Source organism: Cibotium barometz, chromosome 54 (genome assembly GCF_041138505.1).
Source record: "Cibotium barometz isolate CiBa-2024 chromosome 54, ASM4113850v1, whole genome shotgun sequence".
Taxonomy (NCBI): Eukaryota; Viridiplantae; Streptophyta; class Polypodiopsida; order Cyatheales; family Cibotiaceae; genus Cibotium; species Cibotium barometz.
The window spans coordinates 14685540-14699800 of NC_141099.1; the positions used below are offsets into that span (position 1 = coordinate 14685540).

The 14261-nt window shown below is 40.7% G+C and overlaps 1 protein-coding gene across 1 annotated transcript; it reads right to left on the reverse strand.

Annotated features, from left to right (window-relative positions):
* Nucleotides 1-10613: 10613 nt before the first annotated feature.
* Nucleotides 10614-11754, reverse strand: LOC147607879 (uncharacterized). Its single transcript, XM_086790126.1, has 2 exons — nucleotides 11050-11754; nucleotides 10614-10955 (listed from the first exon to the last, which is right to left on the reverse strand). The coding sequence occupies exons 1-2, from the start codon at nucleotides 11752-11754 to the stop codon at nucleotides 10614-10616; spliced, it is 1047 nt and encodes a 348-aa protein (XP_086646252.1).
* Between the last annotated feature and the right edge of the window lie 2507 nt (nucleotides 11755-14261).

The following is a 14261-nucleotide window of genomic DNA, read 5'->3' on the forward strand; positions in this document are numbered from 1 at the left end:
AAATAACAATCACAACCTTTCCTCTCTTTAATGAAGCGATCTTTGATGCTTTAAGGGACCCAAAGTGACCCATAAGACATAGTGCATATCATAAATACCATGTGGGTCTTTGGTCCAATCCACGGTCTAGCAAAGAGTACAAAACAACAGAACATCCTACTAATCAACTAATAAATCTTCCATGCAGCTAGGAATCAGGAACACAAACATTGGATGTGGTTTTTGAGTTTCGGGTTTAAGGTTTAGCATTTGATTGAGGATTCCAAAAGTCCACAACGAAAACTCTTCCTTCATGGTAGACTGTCGACTCCTCTGGTAATTGAGATACTCTAAAATTGGCTAGTTCTACATTCTTCTATCTCAACAATTAATTGTGTCTCACTTAAGTTATTCATGCTTTTATTCTACAACATTTGATGTTTAATATGTAATATAGATTCAGTCTCTTGTCACTTTTATCATACAAGACGTACTCTAGTTATATGATTTTTATTTAGCCATGTTTATGGTATCTTAGGTCGATTTTTCTCATGCAAACTAGATGGCCTTGTATAACTCACATGAGTACCATATCATACAAGATGTACTCTAGTTATATGATTTTTTTTAAGCCATGTTTATGGTATCTTAGGTTGATTTCTCATGCAAACTAGATGGCCTTGTATAGCTCATATGAGTACCATATCTACGAGTGTTTCTTACTAAAAAATAGGAATAAAAGTAATTGTTTTTCATTTTCTCTACTTAGGAGTTAAAACCTGATAATGTAATGAAATAAAATCCACTATTGTTGATGAAAGATCCTTATTCTAACATTACATGAGATGTCACATCCTATGTGACTTACAAGGCATTACATAGGAAGGGTTAATTGATACCATGTATGTAGGTACTTGTATCATGTATATTAACCTTACATACTAACGCAATATGCAAATTAATTAATTAATCATGCCCTATTAGTCCTGGTTAATTAATGACTATGAGAAGCAAAGGTTTCGACCCTCACTTCTCACTCTCTTCACTCTCTCAACATGCCATCTCTCCCCTCTCTCTAAGGCACGTCTCCGGCTGCCACTCTCCTCCTCTCTCTCAAGCATGCATGTCTAGCTCACTTACCTAAGTTACCTTCTTTGCTCTAAACTACCCCTGTCTTAAGCTCTCCCACAACATCTCTCTTTTCACATGCTTTCTCCTAGCATCTCTCCGGTCACGTGCTCTATCCCTCTCTCTCAGGCTTACGTGCGCGAGCTCTCCCTACGTGCTCCTTTCTCTCTCTCTCAAGCTCACACACCATCTCTCCCTCCACACTCATCTCCCCTCTTTGAAATTCATGTCTCTCTTTCTTCACCCTCTCTTGTACATGTTTTGCACGACATTCATTTGAGAAAATTATCTCTCACTGCCACTTGTCAAACCCATATTCACTGTAATTTATAAGGTTTTGGCCCCCATATTCACTCTAGTTTTTTTCTAAGCTTCTGTTCTCTCAAGTAATTAACTAATGCCATGGAAACTTGGGCACCCATATTAATTCATGTATATATAAGGCATAACATAAGAAGGGTAAATTGATATACCATGTATATAGGTACTTGTATCATGTATAGAGGTACTTGTTCATGCATATAGGTACTTGTATCATCTATATAGGTACTTTTATTTAAATGATCTCAAATTATGTTGTTCCTCTATGGTTAATAAGTACATTCATGTCATTAACTAGGGTGAAACTTATGCTATATGGAAAAGAATTCAAGGCACGTTTAGTTACCAAAGGTTATTCTCAAGTTGCTGGCGTTGATTATCATGAAACCTTTTCACCAGTTGTTCGCATTACTAGTATTCAGGTTTTATTGGCATTTGCTGTTCAATTTGACGTAGAAATTCATCAGATGGACGTGCGCACAGCTTTCTTGAATGGAGATTTGAATGAAGAAATTTACATGGAGCAACCAGAAGGATTTGTTATTGCAGGTAAGGAAGATCTTGTTGCTCGTCTTCATAGGGATTTATATGGTCTTAAACAAGCTTCACGGGCCTGGTACATCAAGTTTGATCTTTTTCTTACCTCCCATGGCTTTCTCTCTTGCTCTTCTGATCCCAACTTATTTACCAAACACCAAAATGGTAGTTTTGTAATCCTTGCCCTTTATGTGGATGATACAATTCTTGTTTCCAATGATTTGGGATTTCTACACCAAATTAAGCAGTTGTTATCTTCGGCATTTGATATGGTGGATCTTGGAGAGCTTCACTCGTGTCTTGGCATTCAGATTCAAAGGGATCGCAGCAAAGGTATTTTATTACTTCGACAGTCAAAGTTTATTGAAGATACTATTAAGAAGTTTGGTTTGGAATCTGCACATTCAGCAACTACTCCTTGTCTTGCGAGTTCCATGAAAAACACTTCTGATGATGGTGGCCAGCTTGTTACAAATCAACTATATGCTAATTTGGTTGGATGTCTTCAAGTTGTTGGTTTGAACACTCGTCCTGACATTTTGTTTATTGCTAACTATCTCGGGCAACATCTTGCATGTCCTTCTCTTAAGCATTGGTCTTCAACAAAGCGCGTGTTGAAATACCTGAAAGGCACTGCAGATTATGGTTTGGTTTATCAACGACAATTCACATCCGACTCCATTCCATCTTTTTCTCTTTTGGGTTACACAGATGCAGATTAGGCCAGCTTACATTTATCTATGCAATCTACTAGTGGCAATTGTTTCTTCATTAATGGTTGTCTTATTTCTTGGACCAGCAAGAAACAACATTGTGTTGTAGTTTCTACAACCGAATCTGAATATGTTGCGGCATCACTTGCAGCTCGTAAACTCAGTCGGCTTCGACAAGTATTGATGACAGATATTGGTCATTCTCCTCTTTCTAGTACACCCTTGCGGTGTGATAATCAGAGTGCTATTAGTCTTGCAAAAGACTATGTCCAACATAACAAGTCAAAACATATTGCTGTGCATTACCATTATGTTCGATACGAAGTACGTAAAGGCACTATCATGATTGAACATTGTCCAAGTGACCAGATGATTGCAGATATTCTTACCAAAGGTCTTAATGAGTCACGCTTCATTCTCTTGCGCTCAGAGCTTGGAGTTGCCTCAGGCTCACTCTTTCTAGATTAGGCTCTTTACTCTTATGGTAGCTTTGTACATATATCGTTGTAATCTTCTAGACACCACGCACTTTGCACATTTCACAATTGCACACTATGACCTCTTGGTCCTTTTGTATATTTGTACATAGATGCACAATGCACTTTCACATCATTACTTCTGGTTCATATTTTCACATTTGTATAGGGGATTGGGTTTTTCCCTTGTACTCCCCAAGGGTTTTTTAATCCATAGCTAGAGACCCTTGTTTGAGTGGGGGTGTTGGAGCTCTATACATGGCTCACTCTATGTCACGTAGGCTGTATGCCTGTGATCGACGGTAGACCGGATGGCCATGTCCGGGGTTCAGTGGGAGAGGACGCCCATGCGGAGTCATGGGCGGCCAGGCTAGTGTGGACGGCAGGCCACACACTATATAGCCTGGGGGATGAGGGGCAATCCTCATTCTTCCTCTATGGTTGGGTGGTGAGCCAGAGGCCGTCCCCTCTTGACACTTGTGGTAATGTCCGTAGTAGCGGCGTTACGGGAATGTAACACTGGTATCATTGGACAGTTTCATGCATGGGGGACGCCCTATAGCATTTTGCAAGTGTAGTCTTGCCTATGTTCAACATAAGTGTGCGATTGTGAGCACATTTTAGTTGCTACTATATGAATTTGGAAAATATATTACTTTCCTACATAAGCAATTGTAATATTGCATGACAGGCTATTTTGCTTACAAAGTTCATGTGCGTGTAAACCCTATAAGTCGTATGACCCCTGGGCAATGAGTGGAGCATTTCTAGGATTTAATGAGGTTTTACATGGCAATAGTGAGAGTATCTCACTCCAGATGAGCCTGGTTGTTGTTAGTATATCGGATCCGACATATGTAGTGTACATAAACTCGGGCTGAGTTAGGATAGAAGGCTAAGCCGGAGATCTTAGTGGTAAATCCTACTCTATCTGGTGAGTTTTGACTTAACCGGAGTGTTAAGAAGTAAACTCAAAGTCTGGGGCTGAACCGGAGTGTTCGGAGGCAGACATATCTTTTGTTAAATCGGAGAATTTAGCAAAAGATGAGCTTGGGGTGAACCATGGTACCCAGGAAAAAAGCTCTTCACACTAAAATAGTGCATAATAATTTTAGGGTGATAAAAATCCATCGCAGGAATGTTTTACAACTTTCCATAGATGATAGATGAAGACCATGTACTTTACGGAGTTAAAGTACATAGGTGGTGACTTCGGCGCCACATTTTTTGTAGGAAGTCACCAGTGGTGTGGTTAGGTCAGCCGAGACTCCACAAGACCTATGCACTAGTTTTTAAGTTGACCTCTATGATAAGGACGTCCAAAAATTTGTGTTGTAATACCAGATATTGTACTGCAATGTGCAATGGAGGGGTCAATTTCTGTAGTCACTTCTTAGCAGCAAGTGACTTAAGCATCTTGTTATAGATGGTTGTATATGGTACTCCCACTCGGGGGAGGTACGCCATTGGGTACGGAGTTACTCACAGACTAGTATGGAGCTACTAGTGTGATGATAGTGGGTACGTAGTTACTCACTACTAATACATAACTGCTAATAATTAAGATCCTCGAGTGAAAGATACTCTAGATCAACATTTTAAATTACCGAACCACAATACATGAGTATCGAGGTACTCATAAATATGTTGACGTTGCTCAAATCGAGGGACCGATTTGTTCGATGCTATGGAATAAGCAAGGAGAGTGGAGTAACTTAAGAGTTACACATCACTAGTCCTAGTGCGTTGTCGAGGTCATCCGTAGTTTGATGATCCCCTCTACCTATCAGATAACATTCAATTTGCAAGCCCTGGCATTTAATCCGTAGTGATTATCAGTTGGGTGTGAGATATGGTTATGAAGTTCTTACAAGAGTACTCGTTTATTTGCTTGTCATTGGTTATAGCTTGGTAGAGATTGCCACCTGTGATGGGTAGGTAGCTTTGCCGCTATAATGAGGAGGCAGCAAATAATGTTCTCATAGTTATACTTCATACCAACACCAAACAGGGATAGGATGAAATTCCTAAGTTCATCATCACGAAGTACTGTGATGTTTGCATTTATATTGAATGTATGATGTAATGAGACATTGGGCTTGTGTAATTACCATCAATTATCTAGCAACCTATGGCTTCGCAGCAAGCTCAGTCATTATCTGTGGATTGCTAATGTGGTTATTAGTAATTTGGAATTTTCTTGATAAATGGTACAACCCACCCAAATGATTCATAAGTGTATAACCGCTTATGAAGGGTAATAATATGCAACAATGAACACTTTGTTACAAGTGTGAAACCACTGATTTGTTGCAAAGCATTTTATCAATAGTACCACCATATGTGCGTAGACACTATACCACATCTTCGTTGCAAGATGTTTAAAAGTTTCTTGGAAGGACTCAAGAATAAAAATATATTAAACACGGTCTAGATTTGTTCTTGGACCTATGACGCTAGCGCGTAGTCCACTTGACAGTAGAATTTTTGAGTACAAAAACCTTTCTTGAGAGAAAGGAGGAATATCCTCAAATATCACATAAACTCGAATAGTTGTGTGAGTCCAGACAATACTTGAAGGGATATGTCTGGTAATAGTAACAAAGAGTTGTAAGTGAATGGATGTAATTCCAGACACCCGTAGTGGTGCAAGAATCTTTATCAAACATCTCCACATACTATATGGTCTACCCGCAGATATAGTATGGCATAAGAGATAGGAAGTTTGATTGTTATATTTGAAAGGAAATCTTCAAAACTTACATTTACTTTGAGTTAGAATGGAGTTTAACCATCCGTAGATTGATGGTAGTTAGAAACTCAACAAGATTCTAGAGCATATGCTTGTGCAAAGATGTTACTCTAAGAGAAGTCTCTCTCAGCTTTGGAACTAATCCTTGTGATGCATGATTAGATTGGCTCTAGTTTATTTCTCCTATGGCCGTAGAGCTTTCCAAGAAGAAGTTTTAACAAGTTGGTGAAGCAACATGGTAGCGTAGTCTACAAATATCTAGTAGCATAGTCTAAGAACTTGCGCTACTAGAGTGCTCTCCAGTACATTAGCTTCTGTGCTAATGACATGATGCAAAATCAAGGCATGAAATTTGCCTTAAGGTTTTGGTTGAAATACCAAATCATGGCTTGTGTGAGCATGATCCTGTCCTTACAGAGGTCTGGCGCACTGTATGCGTACACACTTTGTCACAGCCTCGTCGGCACGTACTGCTAGTCTCCGGAGAGACTGGCCGTAGGTGCGGCGGGTAGCGAGGCGAGAGTTCCTATCTTCCATGTCAGTAAACTGAAGAAATCAGTTCACGGGTTAGAGAACGCAGTTTCTCCAGAGATTTTCGTGGACTTGATAGAGCCACCAAAGATACCACATGAATTTGAAAAGATTCTATAGTATCGTGACAGACAAACCCGACATAAAGTGTACCAGGAGGTACTTGTTAAATGGACAGATAGGGATGAGGTGATAGAAACCTGGGAACGCCGTAGTGCAATTTCCAAAAGGTTTCCCCAGTTTGTTTTTGAGGACGAAAACTCTTCTTAAGGGGGGGGGTAATGTCACGTAGGCTGTAATGCCTGTGTGACCGACGGCAGACCGGATGGCCATGTCCGGGGTTCAGTGGGAGAGGACGCCCATGCGGAGTGATCATGGGTGGCCAGGCTAGTGTGGATGGCAGGCCACACACTATATAGCCTGGGGGATGAGGGGCAATCCTCATTCTTCCTCTATGGCTGGGTGGTGAGCCAGAGGCCGTCCCCTCTTGTGGTAATGCCCGTAGTGGCATTACGGGAATGTAACACTCTACCTAACTTGGTCTCACATATATATATGTATCTTGTCCTTAATATGAATCAGTCTTTGGGAGCGTACATGATGTGTCTCTTGTCTCGTCTCTTTATCTCTACATTTCAACAATTTTTTCCCTACCAGAAAGTCAAGGAAGGCCATTCACTCAAAGATTTTTTGTATATCGTTAGCCTAGATAATTTGGAAGACTTGTTTGTTAAGAGTGCTCATTTCCTTCAAGCTAGATATGTGTTCCTTCTACAACACTGAGTGATCTTTTATTTTCATGGGTGAGTATTATCCAAACAATCATTTTCTCTCAGTAGTTCGAATGATGAATGTTTACTTCATTTACAACATATATATATAGTATAAGACAAAATTAAAGCACAATATCGCTACTTGCATTAAAACATGTATATTGTATAATATTTAAAAACCATGCTCATGCACATGTACATGTACATGTGCATGAGAATGAAAGAAAAGATAAAATTAAAGCACAATATCGCTACTTGCATTAAAACATGTATATTGTATAATATTTAAAAACCATGCTCATGCACATGTGCATGAGAATGAAAGAAAAAACAAAATTAAAGCACAATATCGCTACTTGCATTAAAACATGTATATTGTATAATATTTAAAAACCATGCTCATGCACATGTACATGTACATTTATTGGAGAATATTCTAAAACCATGACCATGCACATGTACGTTTATTGTTTTTCAAATAGAGTGCTTTGAGTGTAATTAATGGTATCGACAAGAGAAAACATCCACGGGGAGCTTGATAATATTTAATGTGAAACAGCACAAAATGCGTGTGCATGTGAGATTGGCATACGTTGAACCATTGCTTGCTTGGATACAATTGATTCTAGAGTGCGTGTCCTCTTGGAGAAGCAAGTAAGCACATGATGCTAGGGTCCTCTTGGAGAAGCAAGTAAGCACATGATGCTAGGGCAAAAAGAGGTGTAGCCAATCACCCCGAAACTTGTTGCCAATGTGCAGCAAGACCATCTCGGCTAGCTCACTCTCCCGAGTTCTTTCGACCTCATGTCGTTGGTTCGAATCAAGAAATCGATACCTGGAGCCGGGCCCTTGAATAGCCTAAAGAGATGAGAGGTGTAGCCAATCACCCCGAAACTTGTTGCCAATGTGCAGCAAGACCATCTCGGCTAGCTCACTCTCCCGAGTTCTTTCGACGTCATGTCGTTGGTTCGAATCAAGAAAAAGTGTACAACAGTCTATAATTAATGAAGTCGTTAAGGTGCTTGGAAGTGGTGAGCGTGATACTCATTGCTACCGCAAAAAGTGCCTCAAAGTGGTGAGCTTGAGCTCTTCACATCCTTAACAAAGCGAGTATGGATTTATTGAATTTCAATTTTCATGCATTTGTTTTGGGAGACGAAGACCATTCTTGTCATAAAGTAGTAGGCGCGAGGATTAACGTCTTGTAAAGTAGGGCACTACAGCTAAGGGCCTTGAGGCTTGTCTTTGAGAGCAGGGAGGAAGGACGTGCTTTGTGTCTGGCTAAAAGGGTACCATCGGCACATTACTTATAAACGATCACGTTTGACTGCTCCCTCTTTTCCCCACTATTTCAGTCGCCCGTCACTATTCGAATCGCGCACGTCAATCGCCAGTTGCACTAAATTTTGATTTAGCTTATAAGGGGTTTGCTTGTGCATCGCCAAACATATTCTACTAGTCGTCAACTGTCGGCCGGCTTGGCTTCCAGGAGGATTTACACGACGAGTGTAGAAGATAAGGGCAAGGAACAAGAGGAATTTATGAGTAGTTGTCTGAAAATCTAGATTTTAAAGTGCTTAGAAGGAGAGGAGGAATTGAAGAGTAGTTGTGACCAATAAGATTTTGAGAAGAATTGAATGCAATTCGAAGCGCTTGGATCTTCCTTTCTCCCTCTATGAAAAGGGAAATGAGAGCTAGGTCACAATTCCTTAGAGGATAAGTCATGATGGTATAGGGAATGGCCATGGGGTGGCCATTCCCAAGAGGAATTGGGAGCCAGTGCTAGCTGACGACCAGATTCCCCGGCAATGGCCCACCTATGACCATTCCCAGTCTTGGTGAGCCATTCCTTGTCGTCGTGGTTGTGGGGAGGCAAAGGGCATACAATGCAGTTAGAGCTGATAAATTTAGCACAATACAAACTGTAATTACACGTGGTAGCATCTGCTGCATTCCAGATTCTGAGAGCTGAGTTGGTAGCATTTGCTGCATTCCACGTTCCCACTAATGAGTTGGAAGTAGCTGATGAACTACTGTGATTGATTATGTTTTTTATATCTTGGTAATTTGACGGCGGCTGAGATTCACCCTCTGCTGACCCACGACCATGATGTGAGAGGACATAAGAGATGCAGATAGCCAACTTGATAGTATTTGACACCAGCAATATTAACTTTATTCCAACGAGAAATTTCTTTGCCATTATGTCTTACTCCAACTCATCCACAACACTTCCTAGCCAAGTACCATAAACCTATAATATGATAAACCCATTTGTCCTTTGTTCTGACGGCCATGTTTTCGAACTATGATGTAATCTTAATATGTATGTCCCAATAAGATGGGTGGCTTTTGCCTTGCATGATTGTAACCAGTCGTAGTAATTCTAATAAAAAAAAAGACAAGGGTGATTGTAATATGTTTTTCTATTTACATTGTTAGCCTGGTGAGATTACTATATTGCTCGGATCTCTTGTATCCTCTATTTGACAACTCCCTTCATGTGTATATGCAAACTAGATGTCCATATTTTGTACTCGCAATCTTTAGGCTTTCTACGCAATACATAGTGACATTCAAGCCAAAATTGTGTATTCAAGTGTTCATCTATGTTAAGTTAAAGGTAATTTTTAGTTAGCTAGTGTAGTCTAGAAATTGACATTGAAAAGTTGTAAAATTTCGGGCACACACAATCGCTCGGTTGGATATTGAAATCAGTTCAAACTTTACTACAAATTCAAATATTATAATGTGATTTGACCCTTTAGGTGTCCATGTGTTAGCATTTCCATCGTGGAAAGCTATCTTCTTTGCCATGTATAATATGTACATATAAAGGAGAATCGCAATCATAAGACTCTAAGTATTTTGAATGAGATGATGTCAGTATAGCAAGTACGTATGTTTGGATATTAGGACAAAGGTGTTGTCACAATGCTTTTCTCGTGACAAAAAATGAGGCGTCCTTAGCAAGCTTATAGCTAGAGCTCAAACTTTCAACCCTTCATTGTCTTTCTTGTGATGATTTGCTTTTTTATCAAGTTAGGGTGAAACTTTCCAATTAAAACATAATCTCAGTTTGGAAGATAGCCTTAAGTTTGCCCTTGAGATTGAGTCTACATTACGTTTTTTTAAGTGTACAACAATGGATATAACATAATTCATGACGCAACATGCTTCTACGAGCCTTGTATAGATGCGAGCGAAACCACTGGTGTGTATGCAAAGTTTGAGGATGATACATATGCATACGTGAGAAGAAAGACAAATATAAAAAAAGAGGCTTCTTTATAACTCCTCATAATCTCTACATTTCTTTTGTTGTACAGGCTTTCCACGTGCTTATGTACAGTTTGACCTAGCACTACCAAAACTTTGGGGACATGACGTGTAAAAGAGAGCCTCACACGTGTAGCAATCCCGTTCTTGTGAGGGAGTCGAGCAAGGCCATTCTCGTATCCACAAGTGACCCGGAAACGCTTTGGATCTGAAGATGGAGCGTAGACACGAAGGTTTGAAGCTCGTCCGACATCTTGCTGGTAGTGTCAGCTAGACGGCTGAGATCGTCCCTTGCTTGCGAATATTGTGCATGAGTACTGGGTTGTTCCAAGATTTGTGACAGCATTTCATTGATTTGTTTAACAAAGGCATCTATGATGTCTAGGTCGGGTAGGACGGTCACACATCTCTTCTGTACTCGCGCCAGAAGCTCTTTGTTGACTGTCTTGGAGTGTAAGAAGAGGAACTGCCCACAATGGCCGGCCCAGAACATGCAGAACACCTAATTGAGATTGAGTAGGTTTTGCAGATGGAAGCGCCGCTGCAAGAAGTTTGAAAACGAAGACGGTAGCCATTTGCCCTCCATAGAGAGCAGCGGGCAAGGCAGAAAAGGAACTAGAGTAGGAGCAGGTGGGTGCGTCCTCGCGCCGTTGTCCAGCATGCTCATCTGGAACCAAAAGCTTGTCCCGCATTCTTCTAAGCATTGAGCCACAAGCTGCAAGCTCATGGTGTGCGCGCCCGCGCTCGTGTGCACGGCCGATTCTCAAAGTCGACGACTCTCCCAGGTTTGCTCGCACGTGCTGTGCTGTGGTGAGAGCTTTTTTTGCTCGCAGCACTGCACCACTTTCAGAGCTGAAACCTTGCTTGCACGGCACGTAGCCGAGGGCAAGCTGCACGGCTTTCACATAGCCGTCAACGCCACCCACAACGTCCATCAGCAGCCTGCACACGTCCAGCAGCTTCACGCTGTTGTCCATGTACTGCTGAATCATATTGATGTCTCGAGCGGGCAGGGGCGATTGTAAGCATGGCACGAGGACGTCCTGCACAGAGGCCTGTGCGGAGAGCAGCATACCCACAGCACTGGAGAGCCAGCTCAGGCTCAGGTAGGGTGACGTGGAGTCTGTATGAAGCTCTTGAAGTCCCTCTGCCAGATCTGCCTCGAATGGTTGCGAGGCAGAAAGAGTCTCTGTGTAGACGCGGGATTGCCGCTTGTTACAGTGAAGGCGGGAAAGAAACGAGGAGAGGAAAGAGAAGGAAACCATGGTGGAGTTTACCGCTCAGCCCAGCTCAGAGAGCTGTGTTGATGAGAGGTAGGTGTAGCTGAGAGCTATTGTGTTGATGGTGCAATGAGGAATAGACTATGCCAAAGAGCACGTTAGAAGCGATATAAGAGCGATGCGAAGGGGAGGCTTGATAAAAAAATAGAGGAGACAGCTAGGCTGGCCATTATCTTATTTGCTTCATGCAATGAGCAAGGGTGGCGATGGTGGGCTGTGAGCAGACACAAGCCAATGCGAGATGCTGGCACGTCGTCACTTTTGGCAACAGCCATCGCTCTCTTCTTCGCTTCGAGCCACGACACGCATTTTAGAATACAACTCCTGAATTTACTACTACTGAAAACCCATCCTTTTATGACACGCCGTTCATGCTTATGCTTGCGTCCTCGACGACAAAAAGTGGACGACGTCGCGTCCAAGGAGAAACCGGTTTTACACACGATTGAAAATACTTAATCCGTGCAAATATAGTTTTGGCTTAAGGATTTTTCATTTGCAATCGCAAACCTTGTTGAATCGTTTTTGATTCCGTTACTAAAGCTCTATTTCATGCACTTGTGAGAGTTCGAATTATTGGCTTTCCTCCAAAGAGAGAAAAAGAAATTCCAATCACAACCTTTCCTCTCTTTAATGAAGCTATCTTTGATGCTTTAAGGGACCCAAAGTGACCCATAAGACATAGTGCATATCATAAATACCATGTGGGTCTTTGGTCCAATCCATGGTCTAGCAAAGAGTACAAAACAACATAACATCCTACTAATCAACTAGTAAATCTTCCATGCAGCTAGGAATCAGGAACACAAACATTGGATGTGGTTTTTGAGTTTAGGGTTTAAGGTTTAGCATTTGATTGAGGATTCCAAAAGTCCACAACGAAAACTCTTCCTTCATGGTAGACTGTCGACTCCTCCGGTAATCGAGATACTCTAAAATTGGCTAGTTCTACATTCTTTAGCTTGAGTTGCATTCGAGTCAAATCCGTATCTCTATGTCTCTATATTTGTTTCACTATCTAGGAGCCCTAATTGTATCAAATTAGTATACACGAGAGAGAGAGAGAGAGAGAGAGAGAGAGAGAGAGAGAGAGAGAGAGAGAAAGAGAGAGAGAGTAGCTTTGGAATGTATCTAACTTAGTACACATTAGAAAATGTATTCCAATAGTAATCACAGGGTATGTAGGACATTAGTCCAACTGCAATAGCTAGGATGAATAAAGTAACCATCAATAGTATTGACTAGGTTTTACACCTTGATAATTTAATGGTTCTTTGTGCAAATACTTCAAAGATTAAAACATCGACATGAACATGTGGTTTGTGATTGAGCCCTAAATTTAAGAAAGATTCTGCTCTTCTAATATGAACCATTGGATAGATTCTATCTCAACAATTAATTCTGTCTCACTTAAGTTATTTATGCTTTTATTCTATAACATTTGATGTTTAATATGTAATATAGATTCAGTCTCTTGTCACTTTTATCAAACAACATGTACTCTAGTTATATGATTTTTGTTTAGCCATGTTTATGGTATCTTAGGTTGATTTCTCATGCAAACTAGATGGCCTTGTATAACTCACATGAGTACCATATCTACGAGTGTTTCTTACTAAAAAATAGGAATAAAAGTAATTGCTTTTCATTTTCTCTACTTAGGAGTTAAAACCTGATAATGTAATGAAATAAGATCCACCAGAACTATTGTTGATGAAAGATCCTTATTCTAACATTACATGAGATGTCACATCCTGTGTGACTTACAAGGCATTACATAAGAAGGGTTAGGTGATACCATGTATGTAGGTAATTGTATCATGTATATTAACCTTACATACTAACGCAATATGCAAATTAATTAATTAATCATGCCCTATCAGTCCTAGTTAATTCATGACTATGAGAAGCGAAGGTTTCGACCCTCGCTTCTCACTCTCTTCACTCTCAACATGCCGTCTCTCCCCTTTCTCTAAGGCACGTCCCCGGTTGCCACTCTCCCCCTCTCTCAAGCATGCATGTCTAGCTCACTTGCCTTCTTTGCTCTAAACTACCCCTGTCTCAAGCTCTCCCACAACATCTCTCTTTTCACATGCTTTCTCCTAGCATCTCTCCAGTTGCGTGCTCTATCCCTCTCTTTCAAGCTTATGCATGTGAGCTCTTTCTACGTGCTCCTTTCTCTCTCTCTCAAGCTCACACACCATCTCTCCCTCCACACTCATCTCCCCTCTTTGAAATTCATGTCTCTCTTTCTTCACCCTCTCTTGTACATGTTTTGCACGACATTCATTCGAGAAAATTATCTCACTGCCACTTGTCAAACCCATATTCACTCTAATTTATAAGGTTTTGGCCCCCATATTCACTCTATTTTTTTTTCTAAGGTTTTGTTCTCTCAAGTACTTAATTAATTCCATAACTTTGACTCTAAGAAAGACTAATGTTAGAAGTATTACAAATCCTATAAGCAATATTTTATCTCTATTGAACTC